The sequence below is a fragment of the Papio anubis genome, chromosome 10 (assembly GCF_008728515.1).
Source record: "Papio anubis isolate 15944 chromosome 10, Panubis1.0, whole genome shotgun sequence".
Taxonomy (NCBI): Eukaryota; Metazoa; Chordata; class Mammalia; order Primates; family Cercopithecidae; genus Papio; species Papio anubis.
In genome coordinates, this window is record NC_044985.1 from 105,247,601 (window position 1) to 105,266,619 (window position 19,019).

Here is a 19,019-nt window from a genome sequence, read left to right on the forward strand (position 1 = left end):
GGGAAGATTATCTTCCTATTCCTATTCCTTCCCCTTTCCAGCTCCCCATTCTGCTGAGAGCCAACTCCATCACCCAGTAAAGCTTACACATTCACCATCCTTCAAGTCCATGTGACCTGATTCTTCCTGGACGCCAGACAGGAACCCAGGTACCAAGAGGGGAGGGTGAAAAAGGCTGTCACCCTGACTCTCCACTAAGCTGGTTAACACTTAGCCATTTGCAGGTGGCAACTGCTAAAAGAGCATTGTTTGTAACATACACCTTCTGGGGCTCCAGAGATCACCGGTGACCACTCACCTGGGCTCCTGCAGGTGCTAATCTGTGTGCTCCCCCTCCCACAAAAAGTTTGAGCTCGGTGGCCAAGCAAAACAAGCCACACCCCATTGCAAGTCCCACGAGGAGTTCAGGAAACTTACCCATCTCAACTGTAGCCTTGAACTCCTGGGCTCAAGTGATCCTCCTGCCTCGGTCTCCTAAGTAACTAGGACTACAGGTGTGAGAGAGTGTTTTTCTCTTTAACCTACCCTCCTCCGACTGCTTCACCCCACTGGGGTGGCTATATTGCCGTTACTCTGCACACGCTGAGTGAAGATGCTTTCCACAGATACCTTGAATCAAAGAAGAAAAGCCTTGGAGACATAGCCCCAGGCTTACCAGATCCTTGACTTGTAGGGTATATGAGGGCTCCTGGAACAGAGCCACCTTAAACAGGGACTGCCTCAGCTGTACTGTCTATGTGGCACTTTATAAGTTGGTCTTAGCCAGCCTTACAGACGTATTCAGGGTTTGCTTCACAAAATGCATCTGTTGAGCTGTGTCGCATTTTAACTGAAGCGTGGTTCACAGGCTCAGTGAATGCTAATGGACTAAAAAAGGAAAGTTCAACCAGGTGTTACTGTAAATAGGTGCTGAACTGCAACAGCCATAAATCAGGCAGAGCAGACAAGCAAATCCCCCAATATATTAAAGATTCCCAAGCTTCACCCTCTGCATCTGGAACCAAAGATTCCAGCACAAGGTGTGGCCAGGTTTTGTTGTGCTTTATAGGAAAAGTCCTTAAATTTTATTTTGCTTACCATCTGCTTGTGCCTATCCTATGACAATCAGTTTGGCCTAGCAAACATCTGAAAGATGGCATGGCATACCAAAAATCTGCTATATTAATTTCTCTCAAATCTCACACAAGCTGCCTTGGAGATTGGGTATCAGCCGAAACCATAGACCCATTTAGAGCTGACTACAAGATTAATGACTTGTCCTGCACTGATTTCCTCCTATTAGCAATCAGTGGGTCTGCGCCATCTGTCATTTCCCTGGAAAGAAAATGTGTGTTTAATTTCCCAGTAACTTCTAACTTGGCTTTGTAAAGGGGGTGACCTACGTACATTTAGTGACCACGCCTTCCAAGTGAATGATGTTCGGATGGTCAAATTGTCCCATGATGCTGGCCTCGCTCAGGAAGTCTCTCCTCTGTTTGTCTGTATAACCAGCTTTCAGCGTCTTGATAGCCACACAGATCTCTCTCTTGCCAGGCACTTTGAGACGCCCGCTGCATACCTCACCAAATTCACCTTTGGGAGAGAAAAAGAATCTATGATGGACCAGAAACACATTCAAGATGAAAGAATAATAGCTAACATTCCTTGAGTGCTTGTTACATGCCAGGCCCTGTGCTAGTGCTTTGCATAGATTATTTCATAGAAAATCCTCTATGCAACCCTGAAGTAGATGCTACTAGCCCCATTTTATTAGAGAAAACTAAGCCTTAATGAAAAAACACTACACAAAATCTTAGTTAGTAAGAAATAGAGTAAACCTTTTGAATGCAATCAATCTGATTTCAGATCGCATTAAGTTTCTCTCTAAGAATAGAATCAAAATTTGTACTAGAGTTCTTTATAACACGATATTTTATACTCAAGAAAAGGAAATTTCATGTATATACACACACAATATACTCACAAATACATTTACATAATCCACACACATATTTAACATCCACCAAGAAAACAGACTCATTAGCAGACAGACACTCAGACACTTACCAACTCCTATAACTTTTTCAATCTTAATGCAGGATGCGTCAATTTCTTTGGCAAATTCTCGAACTGCTTGGTTGGGATCTTCGTACGTAAAGGGGTCCACATATGTTCTCACACCTAAGTAATAAACACGATAAGTTGGCTGAATGTTTCTCAGGAACCACTAAAAAACATAAGTAGTCTGGGTCTAAAATTACAAAACATAGGAAAAGTCAAGTTAGCTGTATGGTCTTGACATACGAAAATGGTTAAACTCTTGCTCTGGTTTTCATTAGTGGGTAAACAAAATATTGTTAGCTACTTAAGAGGCTGCAGCTTTACTGACTTCCTGGAATGTCTTCACACTTCAAGGACAAGATTTTTAAAACCACCCATCCAATGGAGGAAATTTGGATTGTGTTAGCTGAATACTATTGTCCCAAGCAGTTGCTCATAGCTCCCTTGCCTTTGCATGAAGTCCTGCCCACTGCTTTCAGTTATCCTCCCTTAGGGAAGAAAATAGAAGCTTTTTAATTTCAACCAGCTCTTTCCACATGGTGTCACATTTTGCCCAATATCTGGATGAATTAAATATGTGACCGATAATTAACAAAATTAGATTAAATCTAAGTTAAAGTAGACAATAAGGTTAACATCAGCTAGTTGATTTGAGAATACAGACTCTGTAGTGGACCTCCACTTCTTTTCTGTTTTGGAAAGAAGGTGTCATAAGCAAAGATATTCAACTTTGCCAGAAAGCTTCAGCTGGAGATAACCATTGTAGCCTAACTGTGAATGGTCTGGACATCAGGAAGTACGATTCAGTCATATCTCATACTACTCATAAACTAAATTTAGATGTGTTTGGAGGCAGCCCAGTGACAGATATCTGGGCCAAGAGGCAGAAGTCATTGTAAAAAGCTTTGTCCTGGCATTTGCTCCTCTCCCTCCTGGAGCTGCTGGGACACTAGGACACAGAGGGTATGCAGGACACCAGTTGGCCCAGTCCCTTTGACTTTCCAAGCCTGTAGGTCTTGTCCTCATCCCAGCACCCTTGGTTAGGAATAAGCTCCTTAAACTGGCAATTTCTTGCTACTTCTTTTTAATAGATCAGCTTTTAAAAAAAACATATATCCCACGTAAAAATTGAAAAAATATGATTTTAGGAGGAAATGAGGTGAACAAATGGAAAGTTGTTAGACACTCCATATCCCTCATCACTTTATATGCTATAGCCAAGAAAATCTTCAAGAGGAGTCTTGTTATTCCCAGTCCCTCTCCTTCTTCTATCTATTTTATTTTGGAGACAGAATCTGGCTGTGTCACTCAGGCTGGAGTGCAGTGGTAGGATCTTGGCTCACTGCAACTTCTGACTCCTGGATTCCAGCAATTCTCCTGCTTCAGCCTCCTGAGTATCTGGGATTATAGGCAAGCATCATCATGCCTGACTAATTTAGGTATTTTTTGTAGAGACGGAGTTTTGCCATGTTGGCCAGGCTAGTCTCGAATGCCTGATCTCAAGTGATCTGCCTGTCTTGGTCTACCAAAGTGCTGGGATTACAGGCATGAGCCACTGTGCCCGGTCAATCTTTCTTCTATCTTTCTGCACTAATATGTGAGTGACTTGTTACTTGTGGCTATCTAAATATAAATAAATTAAATTAAAAAGATCCCTTTCTCAGCCATATTAGCTACATTTCAAATATTCAACAGCATGTGTGGCTATTGGCTTACATATTAGACAGTGCAGATATAGAACAATGTTATCTCAGAAAGTTCTAGTGGACAGCTCTCCTGGATAGTCACCAAACACTGTCCATTTAAAAGTCTTCTACCGGCTGGGCGCCGTGGCTCACGCCTGTAATCCCAGCGCTTTGGGAGGCTGAGGTGGGCAGATCACGAGGTCAGCTGAGGTAAGGCTGACACGGTGAAACCCTGTCTCTACTAAAAATACAAAAATATCAGCCGGGCGTGGTGGCGGGCACCTGTAGTCCCAGCTACTCAGGAGGCTGAGGCAGGAGAATGGCGCGAACCTGGGAGGCAGAGCTTGCAGTGAGCCAAGATCGCGACACTGCACTCCAGCCTGGGCGACAAAGGGAGACTCCGTCTCAAAAAAAAAAAAAAAAAAAAAAGTCTTCTACCTTAAGTCACTCTAGAGCCACTTCTTTGAATGTCTTCTTTGACCTCTTTGGAATATCAAAATTAGAATCCACTAAAAATTTATTGATAGTCACTAATTCTATATCACATATAGCCATTCCCTGGGAAGTAGCAATTCCTGTTACATTTCTTATTCTTTTCCTCATCCTCAAATTTCTAGCTTATATGAAAAAATTACCCATTTTAATTTTGCCACCCAGCTACAAGAATGAGCCAGCTAGACCGATAACTTTCTCAGAGTAGGGGATAAAATACGGAAAAGTAAAAATCTAAAGAAACATCTCTACCTCATCCCACATCTTTAATCTCACCATCCAAATCGCCCATTTCAGTTTGATACTCAGGAAGTACATTATTGGGAAAAGGAATATATTATAGAACATTAATAGTCACGTAAATATTATTTGGACATGTTTAAACTAGAAAATGTGAGACATGCTCTAAAAATAAAATTTTTTAATCCAATTTTTTTGTACCTTGATTCAAATGTTTCTCTTCATCCGCTTCTTGTTTGGCTTTACTGTATTTACTCCGTCTATTAAAATTTTTTAAAAAAGAGAATTATTTTCCTCAAACACCTAAGCTTTAACACATGCCATAAGACAAATTCGTTGCTACCGTAAGTCAGGCAGGTATGCTATGTACATTTCAGAGATGAGAAAACTGAGACTTACAAGAGATGAAATACTTGTCACCCGGGTAGTAAGTCATGGTTTTAAGTTCAAGCAGTCAGAGACACCTCTGAACCACAGTTTTAAACTGAGGTGTCTTACAATAGCTTAAAGCAAATGTTTTATAATATAATTATAATTCAAAATCTCTCAGAGAAAATTTATCTTACTGAAGATAAGTTTATTGGCTATTTTTCCATTTACATAAATGCACATGTGTGTATATATATGTACGTGTGTGTATATATATGTGTGTATGTATATATATATTTCAAATTTCCATGGGTAATTCTGCGTAAATCAAATGGCAATAATGTTCAGTATGTGATGGGTAATAGTAAATATTATTGCTATAACCAGATAACTACTACCACAAAAATTCATTATCATATCACATGATACTCTTGAAACAACACTTTTGCGGTTATTGCTTTCAGTTGCTGCATACAAATTCCCAACTTATTAATGAAAAGTTTAAAAGTAAGTATTTGCTTTGTACTGAATTATGTTCCCTAATTTGTAAAAAATGAGCAAGGGTAAAAATGAGAAGCTTTGTTTTGCTTTGCCTGATTCACTTTCAGTAAAATGGTGCATTATCTTAAACTTGGCATTCTGCTCCTACAACTTTTAATAGTGTAAATCTGGCTTTGTTATAAAGCTTTGTGGATTGGAAATCTTTAGTACACATAAATCTTCAATCAGGAATGTATATATCTCTCTTATACAAACTGGAAAATCAACTCAAGCTTTGGAAATCAAAAATACATATACATTGTGAATCAGGAGAATATATATCACTTAAAGGAATCAGAAAATCAACTCAGTTGATATTACAGCTGTCTAAAACTTGGGGAGTTGAGACCAAATTAGTAAATAAAATGTATACATTTATGTTTCTGTCAGAAATGTAAAATTTACACTGGAATTTACATCTTAGGTTTTCTTAGAGCTTCAAACACAAGGTAAGGCAAGACTCTTACAGAAAAAGAAACAGTGTCTGAGATGAGGAAAAATTCCCCCAAGGCCACGTTGTCTTGGCAGTGTGATCCTGTCAAAATCCTATACCCCAAACTCTTAAACTTTGAATAGGTAGAAAGGCAGATGATTATGACAAAGAGAGAACAACAGAGAACCTAAAGGAGCCAGGCAGTGCAACCAGAGAGGCAGCGGATCCTGGTCACATGCTCCAAGCTTCCCTCCCACATTCCTCTCCTAATTGTCAGCAGCCCAGGAACCAGCTCAGCAATCAGACCCTCAGAGCCTACAGATGTTTCTCCGTGTGGATAATTCCCTGGCAAATAATAATACCTTGCATTTTTACACTGCATTTAACTTTTCAAAGTGCTTTCATCTCATGTATTATCTCTTCCCCTAACTGTTTGCAAAGCAGGAACCAACTTAGCAAAACAGAGACTCCAGTGACGACAGCGAACTGTGAAGTACGGTATTTCAGTCCCAAATCATAAGCTTGCATTTAACTTTTCAAAGGGTCTATTGTTTTTATTTATTTATTTTTTGAGACGGAGTGTCACTCTGTTGCTCAGGCTGAAGTACAGTGGCATGATCTCAGCTCACTGCAAGCTCCACCTCTAGGGCTCAAGCGCTTCTCCTGCCTCAGCCTCCTGAGTAGCTGGGATTATAGGCACCCGCCACCACACTCAGCTAATTTTGTATTTTTAGTAGAGACGGGGTTTCACCACGTTGGCCAAGCTCGTCTCAAACTCTTGACCTCAAGTGATCTGCTCACAGAGGCCTCCCAAAGTGCTGGGATTATAGGCATGAACCACCGCACCCAGCCAGAGTCTATTATTTAATTGCATCTTCATGACAACCCTATGAAAGCAACCAGGCAGACAGACACATGCTCAGTTTCCCTGTGGATGAGGATATGGAGCTGGGTGGGGTGGGGGGTGGGGAGCAAGAGGATCACCACGTGTTCTCCCAGCAAGTACAGGACTTTGTGGAAACCCTGATCCAGCCCACGACTTCACAGGGCCTTTCTTACTGGAAACTAGTTACGTAAGGATACCTAGTGAGAGTTAATTATAAGTAGTGTTACGTTTTATATCAGTACATTCACTTCAAATGAATTCAACTGCTCTTAAAATCCATTGCTTCATCGAAGTAACTAAACAGGTTTAAATACCCTGAAGCCAAACAACTTTCTATAAAAGATGAAGTCTCCTCCAATCTTCTTCCCCTCCCTCTACCCCCGTCCTTTCCCTTCTTTTAAAGGAAATATAAGAGTGTGAGGTCAGGGACTACTAAAATAACATTTTATGTCAGGAAAATGCCATAGATTGGTCCCAAGGGTGTGATAGGGTCCTGCCAGCCTGAAGGATTTTGTCTTATCAGAGCTCCTAAAAGCATTATCTAAAATTACAAGTATATCTTTTAAACCACTTAAGATTTCGAATACTGATTTGAATTTCTTTCCTTTGAAGAAGGAAAAAAAATGCTCAGAATGAGAAAGCTTTGGTACCAACTTAAAATTGTTAATGAAACAAAAACCTGGCATATACCATAGAAAACCATGGCCTGAAGCTGCCCGGGAAAGTGTTTATCTGTTTTACATCAAGCACATTCATTAAATATGTGCAAAGCCAGAGGAAATACAAAATGACAGGGGTCATTAATTATAAGGTTGACACACCCATCCCTTCCTCAGACTTCTAAACATAGAAGGAGGAATTAAATTAGTGGTGAAGGTGTGTTTTTAAACGAGAATTTTTTACGTGGAGTGTTATTTGGAGGAGAGGAACCTTAAGACTGCAGGAAATGGCTGAAAAAAAAAAAAACAAGGATTACTGTTCAAAGGCTAACAGTAGTCTGTTTGCTTTTTAAAAATATCTGGAAAACGAAAATGCCTGTGTCCTGTTCTACCTTTAACACCTGATGGCCCTTTTGCCTTGGCTCAGGGTAGGACAATGTGGCCCATTATCATCCCAGGAAAGGAAGCCCCTTGAAGTTCCCCATTGGGGCAGCCAGCCTGCAGGAAGCCACACTGCCTGAAGAAGTCCTAACTCGAAACTGACATCAGAGGCTGATCACCTGAATGGCAGCAGGAAAACTTTGTTGAAGGTTTTCTAATTATAGAGACGTGGACAAGCTGATTAAAATTGGGAAGGAGTGGAGTGTTTTATTAGCAAATGCTCCAGAAGGAAACATGGACCCTTTCAGCCATAGGAGTTGGAGAAAAGGACGCACGCTGCAGGTGAAACTTTGAAAGAGTGTGAACTAAGCCCTCCTGCAGTCCAAGGGACACGGTAATAAGGGTATTAACAGACATTGTTGCAGAACAGCGTGAGTCCTCTCAACCAACGTGCTGTTCCTGGCACCTTAAGTATTCAATAAAGCAAACAAAATAGAGAGGGGGAGCAAGGCAGGGGCCCAGCATAAACCGTGCTTTTACTAAATTACTAACTTTTCTGGTCAAGTGGACAGATTTGACTGATGTGGTTCACTGTTCCAAAACTAATTAGCAAAAGGTAAGTAATGTATTCAGCTAAAGTGCATATTAAAGATAAAGCAATGTAACTAGCATGGCTCCAGGAGGTCCCTTTCCAGCACTGAACAGCATCACCCATGAAGATTCACAGAAGCCATTCTTCTTTTTCCCCTTCTTTAAGCTGTCATTGTTCTTGCACCAAATGATGTCTAAATGCTGTTCACGAGGAGCATGTTGAAACGGTTGCACACAAGTTGTTTAGAAATGATCCCAAGGTATCATCTACCCCCAGTTGTGTGCATTTACATGACTTCCTCAGAGCTGAATTAGGCCAACACTTAAGTGTTTTCATTTTCACATGATCATAATACTCCAGGGAAGGAAATTAGGGCCCAGGCGTACCACCTGAGGTCAGGGGTTCGCGACCAGCCTGGCCAACATGGTGAAACCCCATCTCTACCAAAAATACAAAAATTAGCCGGGTGTGGTAGCACACGCTGAACGATAACTCTTTTAGCATTACGTGAACTCTTAGCTCCGAAGTGGAAAACCTTAACCTTCAATAGGAGGAGAAAATTAACTTGTAAACTCTGACTTTATATTGTGTAATAGACTTGCACATTAATTCACAGATTACAAATCTTACCAACATCACTAGCAGACTCTTGAAGCTTTGGTTCCATAGAAGTGCCAATGTCAGTGTTTTTATGTAGGTCAACTTTGTCAGTCAAGAAGATATTAAAATAATATATCTACCCCAGTATTGGAAGTTACGAGAGCTGAATTCCTGTCCTGATCAGCAACTAACTCGCCATGTGACCTTCGCTTATTTGTTTAGTCTCTTTAGGCCTCCAGTACCTAATACATAAATAAATGTTGTCATAACCACTTCAGTTTTTTCTTAAAATCAATTCACTTCTTTTTCCTTATCCAGGTAAAGCGGGTACTTTATAACCCTAACATAAATGGAAACCCAGTGTCACTAGCAATCATTAGAAGGTTAGCATAAAAACAGCATGTGTCTGGTTATCAGTAAGACTTTCCCTCACTACCAAGTTGTCCTTTAAGAAATAGGGGCTGTTCTTGTATTCTAGTCCTTTCTTAAAATTGTTTTTTCGCATCTGAATAATAAAATACTGCTTTGGGGCCAGGTGTGGTGGCTCACGCCTGTAATCCCAGCACTTTGGGAGGCCGAGGTGGGCAGATCACCTGAGGTCAGGGGTTTGAGACCAGCCTGGCCAACATGGTGAAACCCCGTCTCTACTAAAAATACAAAAATTAGCTGGGTGTGGTAGTACATGCCTGTAATCCCAGCTACTCATGAGGCTGAGGCATGAGAATCACTTGAACCCATGAGGCAGAGGTCGCAGTGAGCTGAGATTGCGCTATTGCACGCCAGCCTGGGTGACAGAGACTGTCTCAATAAACAAATAAATACTGTAATACTGTTTTGGAAAAAACACTACCCTAAAACAATCTGAATTAATACTAGTTTGTGATGCTTTTGAAGATAACTTGATGAAATCATTACTATAAAAGGGAAGAGGGTATCAGAGAAATTTAACATAGATTCAGTCATTAGTCCTGGAGGTTACGACCTTATATTTGTATTTTAGGATGTCATTGTTAACAGTCCTTTTAAAGATCACTTTAAAAAAACAATATAGAAAAGTGGTTATGTTGTGGAGATCACAAATATATAAATATATAAATGTGGAAATGGTGACTTGCTGCTAGAGAATGTACAAATAGAGATTTGTTTGTGGTTTGAAATAAAATTTATAGGGACAGCATCACATAGGTACAAGAAGGGTTGTGTCTTAAAATAACCTAGATAACAAGTACAATTATGTGCTCTGGAAAGCTGAAAGAATTCTGAAATTGTATCTTGAGTGATGAGAGAGACACAGATCAAAAAGATGCCTACAGAAAATATAAAATTAAGTTGCTTAACATAAATGTGGGTGGTAAAAATATACAATATAGCTAAATCAATGTGCTTAGTATAACATCTCATTTTAGGTATTTTATAAATTTAGTAGTTTGATTCTTTCACCGCAATCCCTAAATGCTTACATGTTCCAGTTGGCCAAAAGAAAAAAGTAGATATCACTGAAAAAAGCGTAGATTATTCTGGCTTGCCTTAGGCTCAGGCTTCTCTAGGCTGAATGTGTACAATGAAATAAATGAAACAATTGCTATAAAAAAAATCCTGCAGGATATCAACTGTGGGCCTGAGGCTGCTTCCTCTTTCTTAAATGACAAACGAGCACCAAGCCGATTTTCTCTCTGAGGTCATCAGAAGGATTGAAACTTTTCTCACTACGTGAGTTTCTGTCCGTCGACTTCCTGAGAAATCTTGCATGCCATCAGCAGAATGGGAGTCACTTCAAGAGGACCCCGCAACAGATCTGTCTGTAGCATCCTTTCCGGCACAAACATTCGGTGATTCTAAGAAGCACAAAGCAGCCCCATCGTTAAAGGACATGACTCAGATTTTATAGGCTAGGGTGCTTAATCTTTTGCTTTCTCATACTACTGGCTGAAGTCTGGCAAGATTATTTCGCCAGTACCATGTACTACCTTTCATTTGTCCTCTCACGAAAAGCCTGGGCCAGGCTTTCGTCCCTACTACCTGTCTCCTCTCTGTTCACCTGTTCTTGTCCCATTTAAACATTTATAGTCCAAGATAACACAGCAGACAACCTACGTGAGGAGAAGAATTGGCTGAGTGTGCATGAGCCACTGCAAACCTGTCAGCTACCTGGCTCCAGGCGGCCTTTCCCATGACAGCTTTACGGCCGACACTAAAGAAGAATCAATATGAGGGCAAGGGGTTGACATTTCATTTTCTAAAAAGTGATCCATTGAGGACCAATCACCAAGCACTGTTTATCAGCCTTGGGAAGTGACATTCTTTTTTAATGGGGGAGAAGGGACAGGAATCATCGCTAGGTAACTCGACAGGCTCAGTTCTCTAAGGTGGGGACTCATAATTGGAAATCCGATGCATCCTGCTATCAATCCTGCCTTATGTAATAAAGTGATCAATAAAGGCAGAGAGGAAATTAAGTCATCAGGCTTAAGGATGCTATTTTCCGTAGTCATGGCTTTTAATAAACTTGTCTCCCCGATTACATGTTCACGTGTTTTTCCTTTCTTTTCATCAAAGCCAATGTTTTAAGTAGAACATCCAAAGGCAACTCATAATGAGGTAACTTATTTCTCATTACTCCAGTTTGACTGCTGTACTTAGGGCCGCTTATACCAAAAAACAAAAAAGCAAAGTAAATGTAAAGCAAAGCTGGACTACAACTAGAGAATGTTTCCAGTAAAGTCAAAGAGATGGTCAAGACACAAGGTCAACACCTACTTTCTGCAGAGAAGTGCTCTGAGCATCCTATGGTGCTGAATTTTTATCAAATATTTTTAGAAGTGGAGGTATTTAATGAATTGTATCTGTTTTTAAACCATTAAACATCTTTATTTTCTAATGAAGATTATTTCTGGATACTGTGAAAATTTCAGACACAGAAATATGTAAGTATAAAATAAAAAAAGCACATGTAATTCCTATACACTCCCCGACATGCTCCTTGCTTCCCACCATCAGATGGATATATACTAATGCATACATTTCCCAGTGGTTATATGCACAGCATGTGTACATATACAAAACTAAATGGCAATGTACAAGAAAGAGAGCCATCTTGATTGGCTTTCAAAATCAAATACCAGGGAAGGAAAGAACAGTGGGAATTCAAATTCTATGCAGGTCAACCTTAAGTTTCTGAAGGCCAAGATATACTGCTATTTAGAATATAGTAGGCATGCCAGTGTCTATATGTTTTTGTATGTGTGTATATTAAAGAAACAGAAATGAGAATTTATTGTGGATTTAACATCTCAAGATTTGACTCATCACTCTAATCCAACATAGATTTTGCATCAAAAGCAATGAACACAATGTAAAATAGATGCCTGTACAGAATGTGTTGTTCTATACTGTGTTATATTAGAGTGAACATAATTGGCCCCTGTATACCAGGACACTTTGGAGAGTGAGGGTGGGGGCATGATATTAAGAAATACATAGCCATGCACGGTGGCTCATGCCTGTAATTCTAGCACTTTGGGAGGCTGAGGCAGGCAGATCACTTGAGGTCAGGAGTTTGAGACCAACATGGCCAACATGGTGAAACCTGTCTCTACTAAAAATACAAAAATTAGCTGCCAGGTGTGGTGGCAGGTGCCTATAATTCCAGCTACTCAGGAGGGTGAGACAGAAGAATTGATTGAACCCAGGAGGCAGAAGTTGCAGTGACCCAAGATCATGCCACTGCACTTCCAGCCTGGGCGACAGAGCAAGACTCCGTCTCAGAAAAAAAATAATAATAATAAAAGAAAAGAAATACAAGCACCAACTGGGACTATCCAGGCAAACTAGATTATATGGTCATCACTCTAATTATAATGTATATCAGAGGAAAGTAAAAGCATAGTGGCTTGCCCAGGCCAGTGGAAATAGCCAAAGGCATTGCTATGACATTGGTGAGATCATCAGTAGGCAGAGAGGGATAATGCAACAGATACTGGCCTGAGAGCCAAGCACAGCTACTGGTGGGGCCAGCCTACCACTATGGCAATGTGACGACCTTGGGCAAGAATTACATCTTTCCTAGGACTACTTCCCTCTTCTGGAAAATGAAAAGCTTTACGTTTAAGAGGATCCTTTTGACATCCCCAGGTTTAGCCCTTTTTTTCACCAACAGCCCTATCTTGTGAAACAGTTGATGGTATATGGGGATGCAGATCAGGGAAGAGGCAGATTCTTACACATAAAAGACAAAGAAGGCCCAGGTGCGTGGCACATATCAATGACCACTCCTCTGGAGCCTCTGGGCAGGCGACAGGAGTCAGTAAATGGAGATGAAAAGAGTAAGAAAAACTGGTTCAAAAGAAGATGCTGCTAATCTGTTGCTATTTCTCTCTCCTTTTTAGATTATTTTTTAAGTAACAAGTCAGATTGTAAGTACTTAGGCGATAAGGACTCAGATGTTTTAGGTTCATTTCCAAGAGCAATGTCATGCCCACGATTTGCTCAAGGGATAATCTCTGGAAATCCATTGATTCTCTGGAAATGCTGATGGCCTTTCCTGGGGGAAGACTGAATGTGCAGTACCCATTTCTTTGCTTTAGTGACCATTACTGTTAACCAAAATCATGTTGAAGCACTTCCTGTGTGCTGTATTATCTATTTTGCATATCAAAATTCTACTGTCAATAACTCTTTGAGGCAGATAATAATTATCTGTATTTTACAGAATAGAAATACTCAAAAAGGTTTACGTAGTAGTAGCTGGCAAATGACAGAGCTCAATATTGGGGCCCAAGTTTTATAGGGCTTTTTCTTGCCTTTGGCAGTGAGTCCAGGCTTAAGAGAGGGATAAACGTAACACCTGGCAGCTTAAAGTATCTAGAAATCTCCCACTGGCTTGCTCTTCAGCTTTGTTTCCTACAATTAGCTGGGTCCTTCCGGACCTCTCAGCCTGCCACCAGGGTACAGCTAGCAGCTTTAGTGGGGGTGTGGGAAGATCAAAGCAACAAGGAGGAAGCTTGGGATGCAGATGTCATGTTTATGATGCAATCAAAAGCCTTAGCTTTGTGTGGAGGAGAAAAAAAACCATCATAAACACTGGGAAGGTGGGGGGGCTGCACAGTGAGCGGCTTCAGTGCTTACCTCCGGCTGATGACAAAAGCTGCAATGAGAATTACCACCAGCACCACACTGCCTGAGACAGAGACCAGAAGGACTGTGGAGTTGGCCCCATCTCCAATGATCCGGGAAGGCACTGGGAATGACAATTACATAAGGGTCACCTTTGGGAAAGTCTTAGGAGGCAGAACTTCTGAATGGGTCACAGTTTTCAATGTTCTGAAGCCACTTGGAGAGAGAAAGACACTTGAACATTTCAGAAAGGGCAGCAGTTTTGAATGTACCTCCTTCCCCCAGAGCTATCAAAAACCTGCCTCTTTTTGCCTAGTTCAAAAGCCACTTCCTCCTTGTACCCTTGCTGGATAATTTCAAAAGATGTCAATCCCTTTCAGATTCAACTCTACTTTCTCTTCTGCTTTTTATTCTTATTTAATAATTTGTGAACAAAGTTTCTTTCTTGAAGTCAAAAATTCTGCCCTATCATCTTTTTATCAAATACGTCCAATTTGGGTTCATTAATTACTGGGGATGGAGGTATCTTACACCAACTGCTTGTTCACGGGTACGCCCCTCTTAAGCACTTTAAATTTAGTCAACCAGTCAATCCAACTCACAATGTTTAAAGATTTGATATGTTTGTTCAAAGGGTCTTTAAAAAAAAAAGCTTATCTGACTTGATTTAAATGATTCTTAGAAATAAGTAGGGAAAAATATTTGTGGTGCTGTCTTTAATCGTCTCAGGGAGAAAATTCCCTATATTAATGTTGGGTAGCTATGCAACCCTCAATTTGTCAGTTTAGTAATCCCATTTTTCATGGTTTATAGAAGGCTCAAAACAAGAGAAAAAGAGGCAACATTTTTCATTCATAGGAAAAGACAAATCAGATAGTACTTCGAAAATGCCTTTCTCTAAATCACATGAAGTTTTCTAAGTTACAGACATTGGCTAACTTATTTCAAGCCATGTTCATTGCAGCAAAATGTTTGCCTAACAAAAAAATATAGACAAGTCCTTAGATTTCACTGTAATGGGATTCACCTGTATTATAAAAATAGCCTCAGAAGTGACTGAGTCCGGGTGGTCCTTGTTACCTGTGTTGGTTGTGACCTCCAAGGGCTCACTGAAGTCTCCATAGCCAGCTGCTGTCCTGGCTCGCACGTGGAAAACATAGGAAGTGAGAGGGTTCAGGCCTTTGATATCTGTGTTCCTGGCAGCTGTCCGAACTATACGATAGCTTCGCTCATTCTGATCCTACATCATGGGAAGATAAAATTGGGGAAGGTAGCAAAATAAATCTCCTACTTACTCTAGGTGCAATATTAAAGGAGTCAAGCCAGTCGACTCAGAAGCTGAAAGTAAATGGAGATGAATACACTCTCTGGAGCCTATATTCTCTTGGATGTTATAAGTACTATTGTTACTTCTTACTTGTTGAAAGAAATGCGGAATTCAGGTATGACTGTTATTGACGCTGACCATATCCAGATCTTTCCTCCTACTCTTTTTTTTTTTTTTGAAAGGAACATTAAATGATGGTTGGTGGCTTTTCTAGCTCCACACCCAGCAATTTAAAAGAAATAACTGTGAGAAGGTCCCTTGTCTTTTTCCATTTTCTGTCTAGAAAATGTAAAATGTGTTGTAACATGGTTTCAGTGGAAAAATCCTGTCCCTTTTCTACTTTTAATAAGACAGCCAATAAGTGATTATCTTTAAAAAGAAAAAGAAGACAATTGTTCATTTTCTAGACAACCTCGAATGCAAATAGCTCTCTTCAAAATTCTGTCCTTTAAGAGAGACAAGTTATTTGTAAAAATAATGCCTTTCTATAACTTTAAGAGGCTGAAGAATGTGATCTTCCTTCCCTGACTTTCTATTAAAAGTCATCAAAACCCACATCTTTATTCTGAATAGCAGTGATCTACTTAAACAGATCATTATTTCAACTGTTATGAGTCACTCTCCCTGATATAAGGTTCATAGATTAGAACTTCTTAGCTATCTTGATTTCCATTACTAGATTGTAAAGATATAGTTATATTACAATACAATGTATTATTATTATTATTGTTATTTTCTGCTTTTCAGGATAACTAAGTAAATGATAAATTTCATAATCGTACTTAATTGGGAAGCAAAATGCATTTGATCGGGGATTCACTGGTATTCCATGACTTACAACTGGCTAACACTTAAACAGAAGGGAGGGAGCAAAGGAGGATGGGAAGGAGTTGAGGAAAGAAGGAAGAAAAGAAGGAGGGAGGGAGGGAGAAAGGAAAGAAGGAAAGAAGAAAACAAAGAAGGAATGAAGGAAGGAAGGGAGGGAGGGAGGGAAGGAAGGAAGGAAGGAAGGAAGGAAGGAAGGAAGGAAGGAAGGAAGGAAGGAAGGAAGGAAAGAAGGAAGCAGTATTGTTCACTCAAGTAATACCTTCTCATAATACTTGACTTCATATTCCAGGATTACACCATTGGGCCGATCTGGTTCCAACCAAGCCAGTGCCACACTGTATCTTGTGACTTCTTTAGCCTGGACCAAAGCAATGGATGATGGTGCTGTTAGAAAAAACAAAAGACAAAGGACATTTTCTTTAGGAAAAGAAGTGGTTTTGGTGGTATCCAGAAATAATTTCATGTTATTTAAGAAAAGTGTGAAAGATTGTCTTGTCTTCCCCTTGATCATTTTACTCTTCAGTATAAAATCATACCATTTTTATCATTCTCTCCAGTATATTTTTGTATGTGTTTGTCTTAAAAAGAGAATCTCTGAAGTAAAAGCCTGGTGGGCTCATAGGCTTGTAGTACCATTTCCACAGCATGTAGAGACATTTCTCATAAAAGGCTGTAGCTACAGAGAAGGCTGTCTTGTTTTTAACCTTTTGTAAGCCATGACAGCCTTTGGAAGACCTCATTTTAAGCTCGGTAAAGCTACATCTAATCCTACCTCCCAGTATTATGAGTGCCATCTTACTGGACTTTAATTTCATATGAGCAAGAGAATGTACAAGTCTTCCATAAGTATTGTAGGGAATGCCAAAGGGCAAACAATTTACATACTTTCCAATATAAATAAAAGTACTGCTTAATTACAGTAAGAGTTCAGTCTGAACGCAACCATGTAAATAATGAATACAAATCAAGCAGTGTTGGTCTCTCTGAACACACGTGGCATTTTGCAGCTATTTTACGAGAGCTGACATGTTGCCTTTGCCTGCTCTTTCCACTGCGAAGGACACAAAGGCAGCCCTCTAGCGGGTGTGTTATGGGGTGGAAGGAGGGCCCACTTGAGATTTATACACCCAGGCTGCCTGATGCTCACTTCTCCACTGTGGTGGTCGCATCTCCAGCCAGCCGTTATCAGGCTCTGCTGACACCGACAATGGCTGGTACCCATGCGCAATCTCCAGGGAGAAGGGAAAGCATTCATGAAATCCTTAATCTTATCTAACAAAGCTGCCCTGGAGAGCCAGAGATTAGAGAGCTCCCTAACTCCAATGTATATATTCTTTTGTTCCCAAACTGGGGAAACAAATGTCAAAAACTGGCCACTGAGGAAGAATAAATTAGTGCTGGGTCATCCTCCTGCCCTTTTACAATACATGCGTATGACTGCCAACCCCTAACTCCAAAGAACAAAGATAAAAAGTAAAATACATTGTCACTGAAAATGGTATGGGAAAAGCTTCAAACCTGCTTGAGCATGTCTGACGGGTGTACTGATGGCAGGCAAACCAAGCAGACATACCATAGTCAAACAAGGGAGTTTTCCAGCTGAATCCAGTACAGTAGAGACTGTCTTCTGGAGGGGATTATTTGACAGCCTGGGATCTCTACTAGGATGGTAACAGGCATACACGCACACACGCACACACACACATACACACACACACACACCCCTTTTTTTTTTTTCCTATCTCTCAGTCCCAAAGCTATTCCAGATTGCATCTCGGGCAAAAACACAAGAGAAAGATACAGTAGATACACATGTCCTCCATCAAAGGCAATGCCAAGGTTAGTAATACCAAACCCAGTGAACAAAGCTGCAGTGGCAGACATATGGAAGCCACTGAACATCTGAGGAAAATGAACAACGGAAATGTGCTCATTACATTCATTAAGGCTCCCTTCTCCCAACACACACACAGGCACACACACACACACACATACACACACGCTCACGTTTTCTCTGTCTTTCCTGGCTGACACAAAGCCATTGTCCAACAAAATGCAAAAAGTGACTCTGAAAAATATAGAGGTAGCAAGAAGGCTAAGAAAACTGCCTGGCTGTGGAAAGTCATTTCACTCCAGGTAATAAATACATTGCCTAACAGACCACTGTAGCATACACTCCACAAAAGGCGCTCTTTAAACTCTCATGTTCAGGATTGAGAAATGAAACAGAAAAGTGAGGTCACTAGAAAGCAAGTGGGAGGGAGAAAAATCATAAAATTATAAAATGAACTTTTTCTCGGAAACGGTCTGGGTCAGATCCTGATAATCGACAGATTCCTTGGGAAAGAATTGCCTGCCTGCCCTTGGAATGTACTGAGGAACTAAGACAGCTTCTCTCTGGTTGGGTTATCATTAAACTGCTGCATATGGGAAATGAGCTTGATTTCTATTTTAGAAGTTTGAGCAGCAGTGTTCCTGTGACCATTCAAAGGGAATATGGACTCAACTAAGGTGCTCAAAAAATCTCACGCAGGGAGTTGGCAATATAATCATGTTAACTCATAGAGTATTTCTAATGCAGCCCTGCTTGGGAAGCTGATACGCATACATGTGAAAATAAACCAACAGAGTGTACCTTGACACAGCTGCCATAAAAATGGAGAATAAGGAGATATTGAAAGAGAAATGCAAGCAAGAATGAAGGACTGAATGAAAATAGAATGCTAGGCTGAGGAGTCAGAAAACTGCTGAGTTGACATTTGTCTTTTGTACCTACTAGACAAATAAATGCAACCAAGGAAAAGCAGAATACATAGATCGAATTCACAAAGAGCA

At 40.4% G+C, this 19,019-nt stretch overlaps 1 protein-coding gene across 2 annotated transcripts in view; it reads right to left on the reverse strand.

Moving 5' to 3' along the window:
- The window catches only part of EPHA4 (EPH receptor A4), a 155,048-nt gene that overhangs the window by 22,715 nt on the left and 113,314 nt on the right, over nucleotides 1–19,019 (reverse strand). For both annotated transcript variants that reach the window (XM_003907996.3, XM_009183166.3), the window contains exons 6-11: nucleotides 16,444–16,568; nucleotides 15,110–15,269; nucleotides 14,042–14,153; nucleotides 4,659–4,717; nucleotides 2,047–2,160; nucleotides 1,387–1,572 (exon numbers count right to left, since the gene is read on the reverse strand). In XM_003907996.3, the coding sequence (XP_003908045.1) occupies nucleotides 1,387–1,572; nucleotides 2,047–2,160; nucleotides 4,659–4,717; nucleotides 14,042–14,153; nucleotides 15,110–15,269; nucleotides 16,444–16,568 (756 nt within the window). The remainder of the gene's footprint in view (nucleotides 1–1,386; nucleotides 1,573–2,046; nucleotides 2,161–4,658; nucleotides 4,718–14,041; nucleotides 14,154–15,109; nucleotides 15,270–16,443; nucleotides 16,569–19,019) is intronic.